The sequence below is a fragment of the Embiotoca jacksoni genome, unplaced genomic scaffold (genome assembly GCF_022577435.1).
Source record: "Embiotoca jacksoni isolate LCO1_2020_lvr unplaced genomic scaffold, fEmbJac1.0.p SCAF_30, whole genome shotgun sequence".
NCBI lineage: Eukaryota > Metazoa > Chordata > Actinopteri > Embiotocidae > Embiotoca > Embiotoca jacksoni.
In genome coordinates, this window is record NW_027185382.1 from 5,482,446 (window position 1) to 5,497,854 (window position 15,409).

Here is a 15,409-nt window from a genome sequence, read left to right on the forward strand (position 1 = left end):
AAATAATAATACAGAAAATAATATACAGAAAATAATAATACAGAAAATAATATACAGAAAATAATAATAATAATACAGAAAATAATAATACAGAAAATAATATACAGAAAATAATAATAATAATACAGAAAATAATAATACAGAAAATAATATACAGAAAATAATACAGAAAATAACAATACAGAAAATAATATACAGAAAATAATAATAATACAGAAAATAATATACAGAAAATAATACAGAAAATAACAATACAGAAAACAATAATAATACAGAAAATAATATAGAAAATAATATACAGAAAATAATAATATACAGAAAATAATAATATACAGAAAATAATAATACAGAAAATAATATACAGAAAATAATAATAATAATAATACAGAAAATAATATACAGAAAATAATAATACAGAAAATAATATACAGAAAATAACAATACAGAAAATAATATACAGAAAATAATACAGAAAATAACAATACAGAAAATAATATACAGAAAATAATACAGAAAATAATAATAATACAGAAAATAATATACAGAAAATAATAATACAGAAAATAATATACAGAAAATAATACAGAAAATAATAATACAGAAAATATTATACAGAAAATAATAATACAGAAAATAATATACAGAAAATAATACAGAAAATAATAATAATACAGAAAATAATAATACAGAAAATAATAATAATACAGAAAATAATATACAGAAAATAATAATACAGAAAATAATATACAGAAAATAATAATAATACTTTATTTGAACCGCAGTTTTTACGCAAAGATAAACTGTCCTATTTTATCTGTCAGTATGAGATTAATTCAAACTGAATTGAAGCAAACAGCAACAACAAAATATTTGCAGGTAAAAAAAAAATAGGACAAATTCTAAATATGTAGAGAAAAGTGACTCAAATGGAATTACAGTATAAACTTTCATGCGGTTTCATGAACATAATGTTTTTTTCAAACTGAAACTGCTGCAGTTTCACCTGCAGCTGTAGCGCCACCTGGAGGCCACAGTGCAGCTCTGCATACCTCAAACTGCACAAACATACAATGAAAAACTGAAACTTTAAATCACCTTTATCTGATTCAGCATTCAAGGATTAAACGTTAAATTTACTGTATTTGTTAAATAATCTGCAGTATTCTTATTTGCATCTCAGATTTTTGTGATATATTTAGATTTATTTTCAAAACTAAAGACGTTTATTACGTTTTTAAAAACAATATTTAAAAAAATATTTTCTCGTAGTTTAAAGTTTCATATTAATATTTAAAGATATTTTACAATTATAAATTTACCCTTTTTCTATAATAAATTAGATTTTTTTATTTAAATGTGTAATATTTTAAATTCGTTTAAAAGTTGTTTATTGTTCCTGGTAGTTTAAAGAGCCAGGATCTTTCCGGAGCACCGATTTGAATTTGTAGAAATATTTTTGAATGCTCAGATTTTTGTTTTGGTGCAGAGAGGGGTGTGTGCCGTCGCAGCGTCATGACGTCACGTTACCGTAGAAACAGGAGCGTCCGCCTGCTCCGTGCTAACAGCTAGCCGCAGCAGCTGCTCAGAAAACATCGTCTTTGCAACTCAGTGACGTTTCGAAGTCGACATTTAAAACTGAGTGAGTGACCGGAATCGATATTTAACCGGTGAACGTCACGTTTTGTTTATTTAACTGTCAGCTAAGACGACAGACGAGGCTGCGGCTAGCTGCTACAGTGCTAACAGGTGTTGAGGACGTGTGACGCTCCAGGTGAAGCTGCAGGTAAAGTTCACGGGCACACCGGAAACACCGGAAACACTTCTGTCTGCCTGTTCCTGCTGTTCAACTCACAATGTTTCAATTTACAGGCTGTTTCACCTGTTGATGGTTTAGTGTCCTCAGCTGTGTCTGACAGGCTGTTTCACCTGTTGATGGGTTAGTGCCCTCAGCTGTGTCTGACAGGCTGTTTCACCTGTTGATGGGTTTCGTGTCCTCAGCTGGGTCTGACAGGCTGCTTCACCTGTTGATGGGTTTAGTGTCCTCAGCTGTGTCTGACAGGCTGCTTCACCTGTTGATGGGTTAGTGCCCTCAGCTGTGTCTGACAGGCTGTTTCACCTGTTGATGGGTTTCGTGTCCTCAGCTGTGTCTGACAGGCTTTGTTGGAATAATTTTATAAAGATTTACATTTCTCAAAATGTTTTAAATCCTTTAAATCTATTGCATTTCTAAAATATTGGAAGTGTGTGTTGGCTGTTTTCAGGTCGGTGGAGGCAGTAGTTGACCTGCAGGGTTAAAGGTCAGCTGGGTGAGGATGGAGCCGGTGGAGGAGAAGGAGGAGAAGGAGGAGGTGTCGGAGCTGAAGAGGAAGCTGGAGGAGGACGACCTGAATGCGGAGCAGAAAATCAGCCTCCTGAAGAGCAGCTTGAACAGTGAGTGATACCTGAGAGTGATACCTGAGAGTGATACCTGAGAGTGATACCTGAGGGTGATACCTGAGAGTGATACCTGAGGGTGATACCTGAGGGTGATACCTGAGAGTGATACCTGAGGGTGATACCTGAGAGTGATACCTGAGGGTGATACCTGAGAGTGATACCTGAGAGTGATACCTGAGGGTGATACCTGAGAGTGATACCTGAGGGTGATACCTGAGGGTGATACCTGAGAGTGATACCTGAGGGTGATACCTGAGAGTGATACCTGAGAGTGATACCTGAGGGTGATACCTGAGAGTGATACCTGAGGGTGATACCTGAGAGTGATACCTGAGAGTGATACCTGAGGGTGATACCTGAGGGTGATACCTGAGGGTGATACCTGAGAGTGATTCCTGAGGGTGATACCTGAGAGTGATTCCTGAGGGTGATTCCTGAGAGTGACACCTGAGAGTGATACCTGAGAGTGATACCTGAGGGTGATACCTGAGGGTGATACCTGAGAGTGATTCCTGAGGGTGATTCCTGAGGGTGATACCTGAGGGTGATACCTGAGAGTGATACCTGAGAGTGATACCTGAGGGTGATACCTGAGAGTGATTCCTGAGGGTGATTCCTGAGAGTGACACCTGAGAGTGATACCTGAGAGTGATACCTGAGGGTGATACCTGAGGGTGATACCTGAGAGTGATACCTGAGAGTGATTCCTGAGAGTGATACCTGAGAGTGATACCTGAGGGTGATACCTGAGAGTGATACCTGAGGGTGATACCTGAGAGTGATACCTGAGAGTGATACCTGAGGGTGATACCTGAGAGTGATACCTGAGGGTGATACCTGAGAGTGATACCTGAGAGTGATACCTGAGGGTGATACCTGAGGGTGATACCTGAGGGTGATTCCTGAGGGTGATTCCTGAGGGTGATACCTGAGGGTGATTCCTGAGGGTGATACCTGAGAGTGATTCCTGAGGGTGATACCTGAGAGTGATACCTGAGGGTGATTCCTGAGGGTGACACCTGAGAGTGATACCTGAGAGTGATACCTGAGAGTGATTCCTGAGAGTGATTCCTGAGGGTGATACCTGAGGGTGATTCCTGAGGGTGATACCTGAGAGTGATTCCTGAGGGTGATACCTGAGAGTGATACCTGAGAGTGATACCTGAGAGTGATTCCTGAGAGTGATTCCTGAGGGTGATACCTGAGGGTGATTCCTGAGGGTGATACCTGAGAGTGATTCCTGAGGGTGACACCTGAGAGTGATACCTGAGAGTGATACCTGAGAGTGATTCCTGAGAGTGATTCCTGAGGGTGATACCTGAGGGTGATTCCTGAGGGTGATACCTGAGAGTGATTCCTGAGGGTGATACCTGAGAGTGATACCTGAGGGTGATAACTGAGGGTTGGCTTCACACGTGACGATCAGTTTATTGATCCATCTTTAGAAATCATTGAGCGATCGATCTTGATTTCCCGACTTCCTGTTTCCTGTCAGAGGTTTTAAACTCGGCGGCGGTGCAGACGAAGAGCGCAGCGTTGACTCGAGTGAAGTCGCAGCTGTATCACAGCGGCGTCCTGAGTCACTGCGTCCTCGCCCTCTCTCTGCATCCCAGAATGCTGCGGGGCAACTGGAGCGCCGCCGCTGCCCTCGCCCAGCTCACCAGGTACACCCGACAGGACAGGTGACCTCACCTGTTCAACACGCTCCGCCTGCTACGATCTTCAAAGGATTTTTACTTTCACAAATAAAACTTAAACTTTCAGTAAAAATTTAATTTTTATAATATTTGATCTTAATTGTAGATGATTTCAAAAAAATTAAAACAAATTCAACATTAAAAAAAACGTTTAAAGTAATTATTTGAATCCTTTTAATTTTTTTGAGTATTTCCTTTTTTTCCATATTTTAAATTAATCAGCCAAATTTTAAACATTTTGTTTAGTCATTTTAATTTCCAGCCTCAGAATAATTTAATTAATAACATTTTGTTGTTTTTGTCACTTGAAGTTTTTGGCTTACGGGATTTTGACATTTCTACAAATGTGTTTGTTTATTTGAATGTTTTGTGTATTGTTTTGATTTGAAGCTCTTTGCGCTGCGTGTTTGTACGAGTGCAGTTTACTCGAGTCACCGACCAACAAGCGGCCGTCCGGCGTCATTCGTCCTTTTTGAACGGAGGTTTTGAATGTGCTGAGACGTCTGTCTGTCTGTCCAGTTCCTGCTGCGTCGGGGTGGATCCCGGCCGACACTCGGAGGCCTTTCATAGGCTGTTCCTGCCGTCGGTCATGGACGGCCTGCTCTCATTGGCCGGTCAGCTGACGAGGCGTTCGGAGGTGAGAATCTGTTGGTTGAAAGTTGGTGGAGCTGCAGTCAGACTCTGATTCTTCTGTCTGTCCGTCAGAGTGCGTCTCTCCTCAGGAAGGTGATGGACTCAGTCAGCTGGCTGCTCTCCGCTCACACTCAGCTCACCACACAGGGTCAGTGGCTGCTCATTGATCGGGTTATTGATCCATCTGCAGACTGACAGGTGGTTCTGACTGAACGTTGTGTCTCTGCAGTCCTCAGCTCCGCCCACTACGAGCAGATCCAGATGTGCGATGATGTCGCAGCGTCTCTGCTCTGCGTCCAGCTGTGGATTCAAGCCTGCGCAGCCAGCAGGTGACGCACGTGAACATATCAATAATAAACTGATCAATAAATACTCGAATCAGTAAAAGTGAAACTTCTCTGCAGGGAGTTCCTGTCCGGGTTGAGCGACGACTCGGTTCTGCTGTTGCTGAACGAGGCGGTCGGCCAATTAGCTCTGAGCTCTGACTCTGCGGTGGGCGGGGCCTCCATCAGGCTGATCGTCCTCATGGCCAATCAGCTGGAGCTCCGCCTCCAGCCCCTCCTCCTCAGCTTCAGAGGTAAGATGAGTTCACCTGCAGCAGGTAGCATGAGAGGTCAGAGGTCACTGACTGTCTGTCTCCCTGCAGGTCTGGACAGCCTGCTGGACAAAGACTGGAGGGGGCGGGGCTTTGACCAGGATGTGGATCAGCTGATTGCTCTCATCCAATCAGGAAAGGGCGTGATGAGTCAGTCTCAGGTGTGTCTGTAGCTCCTGCCACAGGAATGTGTTGATTTGCATCGTATTATTAGAAAGAACATTTTAAATTTCTCGATATTTTCAGCATTTGTTTATTCAATAATATTTTAAAACACATACATTTCTTTCAACATATTCATTTTTAATTATATTTCTTTGGCATTTAAAATCCTTTTATTTTAATCATTTCTCATATTTTTGCAATTTTCCATTTAAAAAAGAAGCAAATTTGACATTAAAAAAAACATTTGTATCCAGTTTCAAGCTGTCTTGTCCTTTAATGTCCTGCTGTATGACTGAAACAACATGTGAACCATCACATGACCCTTCCTGTCTGTGTGCAGGTGAGCACGAAGCATGTGCAGGCGGCCTGTGTGATCCAGGCGGCCTGGAGGTCGTACCAGACCCGACGGAGAGTGAAGGGTCTAAACCGAGCCGTCACCGCGCTGCAGAGGAGATACAGGTAAGAGTCACCTGTCCCCCTGTCCCTCCGTCCCTCCGTCCCCCTGCGGTCACACTGATCCCTGACCTCCTCCTCCGTAGGGCTCTGAGGAGGCAGCAGCAGCAGCAGAAGGAGGCTCAGCTGTGGGAGGAGGAGCTCAAGTATCAGGTCAGTCAGACGCAGATTTACATGAACTGATTGATAATGAAATATATATCTGTATGTAAATGAATGAATCGAATCATGTGGAGATGTTTTTAAACCTGATTCTCATGTGACTGACCTGAAGGTGTGATGATGAATTTTAAATGACGGATGTCTGTGAACTGTGTCGTAGGTGTGTGTGAGACGTCAGCAGGCGAGGAGACACTTCCACCTGAAACAGAGACGACTGCTGCAGCTGCTTCCTGCTGGTAAACACACACACACACACACACACACACACACACACACACACACACACACACACACACACACACACACACACACACTCTCTCTCTCATCAGCACTTTTATTTTGAAAGAATGAGAGAAAATAACACCCAGGTGTGTTTTTTCTGTGTGTTCAGACCAGGTGCAGCCGTACCTGCAGGAGTGCGAGCGTCGGGCGGCCGTGGTGATCCAGAGCTGCTGGAGAGGCTTCAGAGAAAGACGACGCTACGACCACCAACTCCGACGCACTCTGAGACGCACACACACACAGCAGCAAGCTGCCAGGACGCTGCAGAGAGCGGTACACACACACACACACACACACACACACACACACACACACACACACACACACACACACACACACACACACTGTCCATATCTGTGAGAAGGTAACAGAGAATCAACCTGCTCGTCGCTCTTTCTGCCGTTTCAGGTGCTTCGTTTCCTGCAGAAGCGACGAGCAGCAAAAGCCCCGCCCATCACTCCATTCTGGATCGGTCAGAAAGGTTTGACTGACAGCAGGAGGGCGGAGCTAAAGCAACAGGTGGAAGAGTACATCGCCGTGCACCCTGTAAGAGAAAAAAGTGCAGTCACCTGTTACCCATGATGCTTTGCGTGCGACTGATGTGTGTATACGTGTACGCAGTCGTCACGTGTGTCTGCTGACGAGTGTGAGCGTCTCCACGAGGAGGTGCAGCTGCTGCTGCTGACGGAGCTGCAGAGAGGAGCGCAGCGGAGGAGGGAGGAGCAGAGGGTGGAGGCCCTGCTGGCTCACACACACACACAGATGGAGCTGCTGCGAGGTCGCACACACACACCTACACACACACACCTACACACACACACACACACACACACACACACACTCTGCACATCTGCTGGACCACAGTGAGATCAATGAAAGATCAACATATTGTCCCCACAGATGCCCCGCCCCTCTCCGCCGTCACGGCAACAGACGCCGATTCCTTCCTGAGTCCGTCGGGTCCCATCGCTGTTCGCGCCCGCGACGTCCACAATGCTACGCTGCAGGCGAGCCGGCTGCCCTGGTGGAGGACACTGGGAGGCGTGGACACAGGTGACATGTTTGGCCCCGCCCACCTGCAGGAACTGGAGGCGGAGCTCGGAGGACTGTATGTCGGAGGGTCAGCGAACAGGTGGACCGACTAAACCTTTAAACTTGAGAGTTTTTCATCTGAAGACATCTGTTTGAAGTTTACAGATGTTTCCTGAAAGATTTTTATTCCTATTTTTTTCAAACAGATTTTATTCTGAGAGAAAAGTTGTCAAACATTTTCCAAATGTTATTGGACTAAATGGAAAACTTACATCAATAAAAAGTTGTTTTTTTCACGATTGAATGAAGCTACAGTGACTTTGTTCTGCTGTCACTCATTATCTATTCCCCGCCCCTCTCCGTAAAGGCCCCTCCCCTCTCAGTAAAGGCCCCTCCCCTCAGAAACAACATTCTGAAACTGAGAAATAAGAATAGAACCACAGCAGAACCACGTTTCAGCCATTAGAGCCAGTGGCGTCCCTGTGGGCTCGTTCTAACCTGATAGTTAGTGAAAGTATTTTCACTCACAGTTTCAATACTTTTAACAAACACCAGATTTATGGCAAATGTTATGTTTCGATGGAGCAAAGACGACCGGCAACATTCTGTTGACGTTACATTAATAAATGTGGCTTTTACTTTATGATGACTTTACTTTGCGTGGATTGCTGCTGCCTGTCAGAGAAGAGGCTCCTCCTCTTCCTCAGCTCTACTTCCTGGTCTGCTGTATTTCCTGTGCTTCCTCTCAGCTTGATTTCCTACATTACCCAGACTGCACTTCTGCAGGTTGGAGGACAACATCCTGGTTTTCCTCAGCAGGTGAGACTCAGCTGATGTTATGTACTGTTGTTATTGCAGTAACCACCATTGAACAGCAGAAGGAGCCTCGCCTGCACTCCAGCAGCATGCTGGGATGGAAGAGGGGCGCTTGTTGTCCTGATGTGTGCAGCCCGAGCGGACGGTGCTTGTTCCACTTCTCGCTGATATTATTCACTCGTTAAAGTTTAAAAGTGTTTGAGATGTCTGTTAAAGGTTGTTTAACCGCAGGACGACCTTTGATTTCCAGCCACATCCACCGACTCATGCTGTGATGTCAGAGGCGTCCAGCGGGCCGAGCGTGGATCGATCACACCCATCGATTATTGATCTGAGCTGTCGGCCAGCAGAGGCTCAGCAGATGTTACATAAACAGCTGTTGATGTGTCTGTTGGAGGGAAACGGCTGCGAGGGAGCGACGCTGGAGACGAGCAGGTGGGACTTTCTGCACTGCAACAGTTCATGAAACATCAAAATTCATTACAATTTCAACCTCAAAGACAACTTTTCCTGATAAGTAAGTTCATTACTTTTTCATTTTTTTTATTTCAGTGGTAAACACAACAGTAACTTGTCATGAGATTTCTTATTTTACAGTATTTCTTTCTGGTAAATTAAAAAGTGCAATTTAGATTTTATAATCAGATTTAAACAAAGAGAAGAACGAGACACCAGTTTGTGACGAGTTTTAGGAAAATAAATTAAGACATTTTTATTATTTAATTTGTAAAGATTTTAAAGATTATTATAATCTTTCCAAAAAAAATATCCCACAAAATATATAAAACAGATGAATGAATATTCAGTTTCTGCTCCTTTTATTAAACGTTATTCATTCAGTTTTTATAGAAAAGTTTTGTTCTAACAAATTTATTTTCTCAACAAACAAACAAAAAAACCCTCGTTAGAACCAAGTTTCCTCTTTATAACATGTTAAAGATGAAACTACAGCGTGCAGCGGTCACATGACCCGGTTGATAATCGGAGGACATGATGACCTGGATGTGGTGCAGCCTTTTCTATATTGTGGCTGAGGGTTGCTTTTGTTTTGTTTGTGCTGTGACAGTAAACTTCTGTGGGGTTGTTGTTCAGATAAACCGGTGCACTGAATCATCCAGTGAATAATCATCAGTCGTGAAGGACTGATAATGACAGGAGTCGTCCTTCCAGGTCTCCTGTGGTGGAAGAATTCAACTGTGTCTCAAGTTTTCTGTGTCAGAACAAATGTAAACTAAAATAATTCAGGTTCAAAGTGGATTTCAGGCTCGTATTTCTTCCCGTTAATAAAATCCTGGTGGCAGAAAGGGAGCGTAGCGATGTGTCTGCTGTCGGTTTGAGTCTGGCTGCTTTTGAAGGAGCTTTATTGACATGTTGAGAGGCGGCGAGTGGAGCTGAAGGAGTTAATGTCCAGAGGAATGTGGAGGAGAAGGAGCTTTTACACTTCAGTCCTTTTCACTTCTCACCTTCTTCTCTCCGTCCACAGAGCCTCCTCCTCTTCCTCAGGACTTCTCCTTCTCCTCTCTGGACGGCGTGAGGTCTTCTCAGAGATGCCAGGGACTCGTCCCAGGTTTCCCAGCATGCCGCGGGGGGTGACCATGCCGTCGTTGCTCAGCTCGCTGCCCCGGGGCATCAGCGCTCCCAGTTTACCCCGAGGCATCACTATGCCCAGTCTGCCCACTCTACCCAGTTTACCCAGCATGCCCCGAGGCCTGACCGTACCCAGCCTGCCCAGGGGGATGTCGCTGCCGAGGGCCGTCGCCATGCCGACCGTATCCCAGGCTCCTCGACGGCTGCTGCAGGACTGCTGCTCCGTGTTTGACCACCAGGTACCCGGAGGTAACAGACACCGTTCAGCTCACGTAAAACGAACCGCGCCGAAACACCAGCAAACCATTTGAATTGTTTGACGTGACGAGGGAGAAGAAGGACGCAATAAAGTCCGACTTATTTCTCTTCTCGTTTAACACGCAGTTTACGACAGAACGCAATAACAGCTAAATATGTTGTAATTACATAAAAATATATCAGAATAATGTGAAAATGTATCTGAAAAATGTCGTAACGTGAAACTATGTTGTAATAAGGCGAAAATATGTCTTAAAAACGCAAAAACGTCTGAATGACGGATAAATGCTGTAATGATGTCAAATATGTCTGAAAAACATTCAAATATGTCTGAATCACGTGAAAAGGTTATAATAACGTTAAAGTATTTCGTAATGATGTGAACATTTCTCGTAATAACGTGAAAATATGTCTGAATCACCTGAAAATGTGGTGATAAGGTGAGAGCGTGTAAATATTGCTGTTGTTGGTCCTCCTTGCTGTGCAACACTTCCACCGTCCATCCAGCAGCTTCGGCCCGTTTCTGATCCATTTTTTCTGTTTGTGCTGGAACGATGAATAAATCCAGAGCAGATTAGAGAGCGCTGAGCTGCTGCACATGGCCCGGATCACACAACACACACTCGGACAAACCGTTCAGCTGACAATATTCATACCACACTGAATTAAATCAGATTTTACAAGCAACACGTTCACATTTCCAGCATCATCCTCTGACATTTAATCAGGCGCTCACCGCAGAGATACGAGCTTTTTAACTGGCAGGGATAAATGAAAGAAGGCGGAGTCATGTCGGTGTGTGTGTGTGTGTGTGTGTGTGTGTGTGTGTGTGTGTGGAGGATTAACTACAAATGTGTGTGTGTGTGAGTGATGGACATGACAGTGTGGATGTGAGCTGAACAAGTCGTCTTCATGTACGGTAAGAAATATTTAATATTTATTATCATCTTCCTGTTTTATTTCTCGTTTTTTAAATGTTGAGAAAAGTCCTAAAATTAACAGATGTGACGATGAAGGACGCCAACATCTGCCTGAATAAAAATCTTCAAAGAAGAGACAACAAATCCTTCAACACAGTAAATTTACCCGCTTATCATGGGGTTTTAATGGGATTATAAAACTATCTGGAGGTATTTTAGATTAGTTTTCTTATTGGATAAAACAGGAACAGAATCATCTCTGAGTATTTATTTTAATTGATTCAACTCATTACAGAAACAAAGCTTGCATCATCTTCATCATGGTGCTTTACATTTTCAATCCTGCCCAGATTACACGAAGCAGAAAGGAAAACATTCAAATATGGGTTAAACTTCATGAAAAAACAAAGTGGGAAAAATTCAAAACTAAAAAATACAAACAAGACGTAAAGACGGGAGCAATACAACAAGTTCAAAAAGGTTTCTGATCAGAGATTTAAATTGATCTTGATCTGATTTTTAAAATGCGCTGAAGGTCGTTGCAGGAAGATGGAGGCTGTTTCCCCTCCGTCGGATTAACCCAGTCACTCCAGTGACTTCGATCAGCTCCCGAAGTTAAACTCAACGGGATAGAAGGGGAAGTCTTTACATAAACAAACAGAAAGCAATGCTCGTTCTGCTCTTCATCACACAGAAAAATGGTGAATTCAAAAATACAATAAAAGACTTTATATAAGAGCCCAGATTATCTGAAATAACCGGGTATGATCTGAGAATCCTCCAGGGTGCATCAACTAAAGTAGAAGACTTAACTTCTGTTAACATGATGGTCTGATGATTCATAACCTGACATCTGTCAGTTCATTTATTTATTCATACAGCATATTTAATCACAACAGAAGTGCTGCACACAATCAATCAGAATTAAAACAGCCAGATCAACTCAAAAGAAATAAGCAATAAAATACAATTAAATCAAAAGAATACTTTTTTTGCATAAGTATAATTTATGTCTAAAATTATGAAATATTAAATAAAAATGCTTCAAAATTATGAGATTTAAAATGACAAGTCTTTTAAAAGGCTTTTTAAAAAAAAAAGTTGTAATAGTCTTCAGGCCCTAAGCTCTTCAAGCCCGATGTCCTGGTTTTGGGGAAGGAACCGGCGTCCCTGCAGCGACAGCGTGGACTCTTTAAGCTCCACTAACTAAAAAAACAACAATGTAAACACATTATGCAACAACCAGCAGCAGGATTAGCGCTTAAGACGTTGTATTACTACCGCGACTGCATTGTTGTTTATGTTTATCTGTCTTTATGAGGACCAAACCTGGGATGTGAGGACATTTTTGGACAGAGAGGACGTTCGTGCCGGTCTTCACTTTGGGACAGTTTGACCTGGTTTCTGGGTTTAAGTTTGACTCAGGTTTAGCTGAGGGTTTCGGTACGGGGCCTGGAAATGCATTATTCTACCCAGGGTCCTCACAAATATGGAGAGACCTCTGTGTGTGTGTGTGTGTGTGTGTGTGTGTGTGTGTGTGTGTGTGTGTGTGTGTGTGTGTGTGTGTGTGTATATATATATATTTTTTATTTATTTATTTATTTTTTCTAGTTGGCAGTTGACCAGTGTTGGATCTCTGGTCTCCTTTAATCCTCCTAAAAGCCGTCACAGTAAACACTAAGAGATGAAAAATTTAAGAAAAATCTGAACAAGCCCACGACCCTCTGCTGCCCCCTTCAGGCCATCATTGTCATCCACAATTCCACCTGGTTTATAGTGGTTTTTAAATTGTTTATTTGTGTCTTGATAGAGTAATAATAATATATTTTTTTACCCTTGTAATCCCATTATTTGGAGAACATTTTTTTAAATCATGGCTGACTTCTTTGTTTTTTGATTTCCTGGCAGTAATGAGCCTCCGAATATTTGTCGCAATAATAGAAAAGGATCGTTAAAGCAGAATAAATGTCTCTGTCTATCTTCAGGTCTGTGTGGTTGCTGCTGGGCGCTGCGTCCTCGCTACAAGCGGCTGGTGGACAATATTTTCCCAGAAGACCCCGAGGTAAACACGCGTGTAAATACCGTGACTGGAGCGTCGCATCTGATCACGGAAACATACGGTGTCCTCGTTCTGGTCGAGATTTCAGCCGTCCTGATTATCTGCCATCGGCTAAAGGGTGTGTGTGTGTGTCTGTGTGTGTGTGTGTCTGTGTATATATATGTGTGTGTGTGTCTGTGTGTGTGTGTATGTCTATGTGTCTATGTGTGTATGTGTGTGTGTGTGTCTATGTGTCTATGTGTGTGTGTGTCTGTGTGTGTGTGTGTGTGTATATGTGTCTATGTGTCTATGTGTGTATATGTGTCTATGTGTGTATATGTGTCTATGTGTCTATGCGTGTGTGTGTGTGTGTGTGTCTGGGTGTGTGTGTGTGTGTGTGTGTGTGTGTGTGTGTGTGTGTGTGTGTGTGTGTGTGTGTGTGTGTGTGTCTGGGTGTGTGTGTGTGTGTGTGTGTGTGTGTGTGTGTGTGTGTGTGTGTGTGTGACCAGGACGGCCTGGTGAAAGCCAACATGGAGAAGCTGACGTTCTTCGCTCTGTCGGCTCCGGAGAAACTCGACCGCATCGCCGCCTACCTGTCAGAGCGTCTAACCAGAGAGCTGAACCGCCACCGCTACGGGTCAGTCCACACACCGCCTGCCGTCCAGATTACAGACGCACTCAAAAACCAAACCTGTGAGAAGTGAAGTGATGCTGGAACCAGCAGTGTGGTTGTTCCTCAGGTATGTTTGCATCGCGCTGGAGGCGCTGGAGCAGCTGCTGCTGGCCTGTCACTGTCAGAGCATCAACCTGCTGGTGGAGAGTTTCCTCAGCACGCTGCGACTGCTGCTGGAGGCCGACAAGCCACACCTCCACATCCTCGCCACCAACTCTGTACGCAGCACGCACTCTCCAACTTCTCCTGAACACGTTTCAGTCCACTTCTTCTCAGCGGGCGGCCGACGAAGAAATAGTTTGTTCAGTTTGCCGCAAAACACTTAAAACACTTAAAACACTTTCTTTCACCACCAAAATATATTTTATCGTCGTGGCAACAGGAAAAACAGTTTTCAGCTTCGTCCCACCGACACGGAGAGATCATGATCTTATCATACATGTATTTATGTCATCTTTAAGCCATGATATGTGCATTTACAAGATTTATATTTCTACAGTCACTCAGGATTATCAGTGTTCAACAGCAGGTTCATCTCTGTTGAATCCTCCATTCACGTCCCTCTGTGATTCTTTGCATGCATATTCTTATTTGTTAGTTTAAAGACATGAGAACAAGTTGAGATTCTGCACATATTACACACGTCACTGAATTCTGATGAAAACCTTTAAAGAAGCAACATTTCTCCCTTGCAGGCCGTTCTGGTGACTCGATTCACTCATCTGTTCTCCTGGTTTCATTCTTGCATGCAGCAAGTTGGGGAGTTTGAACATATCACTCCAGTACTTAGAAAATCTTGCTCTTTTAATTGTGTATTTGTTTTCCATCTGCGTCGACAGTAATATTGTTTTCTCTGAAGCATTATCGGGTTAATATTCTGTCTCGTAGTTTGTGAAGTTTGCGAACATCGAGGAGGACACGCCGTCGTATCATCGCAGCTACGACTTCTTTGTGTCTCGCTTCAGTGAGATGTGTCACTCTGAACACGAAGACCCCGACACCCAGAACAAGTCAGTTCCTCCGCTTTAGCTTAGCGGTGTGTTATAATACAATTACAATTTATGTGGTTGTAATTTAAAACGAATGAATGAATGCAGAAGTGTCGCCGGTGATGCTGTGAGCGTGTTGTGGTTCAGGATCCGTGTGTCGGGGATCTGCGGCCTGCAAGGCGTGGTCAGGAAGACGGTGGACGACGAGCTGCAGGTGAACATTTGGGATCCCCGTCACATGGAGCAGATTGTTCCCGCCCTGCTGGTCAACCTGCAGCAGCACACGCAAAACAACAGGTAGACACACGAATGTTACCTGTCAGGTATCAACAGCTCTCTTTCTATTCCTACAGTTGTTAGCAGCGCAGCAGATGATGCTGTGTTTTACCTCACAGTTGAACTGGTCTCACTGACTGTCATAATTAAAAGAGTGTCCAGGGTTTGTTTGGTGGCTCTGCCTTCCATGTAATATTTGTGTGCAGCGGGTCTCCAGCGGAGCAGACGGAGGTGTGTTTCAGGGAGCTGTTGGGCCGAGCTGCTTATGGACACATTAACAACGCCGTCAGACCCGTCCTCATGTAAGACACGCTGTAGGACAGTGGAGGGACGCTGGAGAAAGACTGAATGATCTCATGACCCTTCAAGCTGCTGTGTGTTTTCAGGCACCTGGACA

At 43.6% G+C, this 15,409-nt stretch overlaps 2 protein-coding genes across 4 annotated transcripts in view; both read left to right on the forward strand.

Moving 5' to 3' along the window:
- The first annotated feature begins 1,555 nt into the window (after positions 1-1,555).
- LOC138207030 (IQ calmodulin-binding motif-containing protein 1-like) lies at positions 1,556-7,759 on the forward strand. Of its 3 annotated transcripts, none has more exons than XM_069164010.1 (15): positions 1,556-1,783; positions 2,262-2,430; positions 3,932-4,100; positions 4,653-4,770; positions 4,839-4,914; positions 4,996-5,095; positions 5,171-5,343; positions 5,413-5,522; positions 5,867-5,985; positions 6,066-6,132; positions 6,302-6,377; positions 6,533-6,696; positions 6,832-6,969; positions 7,045-7,201; positions 7,324-7,759. In XM_069164010.1, the coding sequence occupies exons 2-15, from the start codon at positions 2,313-2,315 to the stop codon at positions 7,566-7,568; spliced, it is 1,830 nt and encodes a 609-aa protein (XP_069020111.1). In that variant the 5' UTR covers positions 1,556-1,783; positions 2,262-2,312; the 3' UTR covers positions 7,569-7,759. The 3 variants fall into 3 exon arrangements, with proteins under 3 accessions (XP_069020111.1, XP_069020113.1, XP_069020112.1); XM_069164011.1 differs by having other exon boundaries at positions 1,565-1,639; XM_069164012.1 differs by lacking the exon at positions 7,045-7,201 and having other exon boundaries at positions 7,324-7,475.
- A 93-nt stretch (positions 7,760-7,852) lies between these two features.
- The window catches only part of LOC138207028 (protein EFR3 homolog B-like), an 18,270-nt gene continuing 10,713 nt past the window's right edge, over positions 7,853-15,409 (forward strand). Inside the window, exons 1-9 of the mRNA XM_069164009.1 lie at positions 7,853-8,706; positions 9,755-10,107; positions 13,022-13,098; positions 13,584-13,711; positions 13,815-13,965; positions 14,636-14,757; positions 14,884-15,033; positions 15,219-15,314; positions 15,399-15,409. The exon at positions 15,399-15,409 is cut by the window's right edge and continues 68 nt beyond it. Coding sequence (XP_069020110.1) covers positions 8,546-8,706; positions 9,755-10,107; positions 13,022-13,098; positions 13,584-13,711; positions 13,815-13,965; positions 14,636-14,757; positions 14,884-15,033; positions 15,219-15,314; positions 15,399-15,409 — 1,249 coding nt within the window. The 5' untranslated portion in view covers positions 7,853-8,545. The remainder of the gene's footprint in view (positions 8,707-9,754; positions 10,108-13,021; positions 13,099-13,583; positions 13,712-13,814; positions 13,966-14,635; positions 14,758-14,883; positions 15,034-15,218; positions 15,315-15,398) is intronic.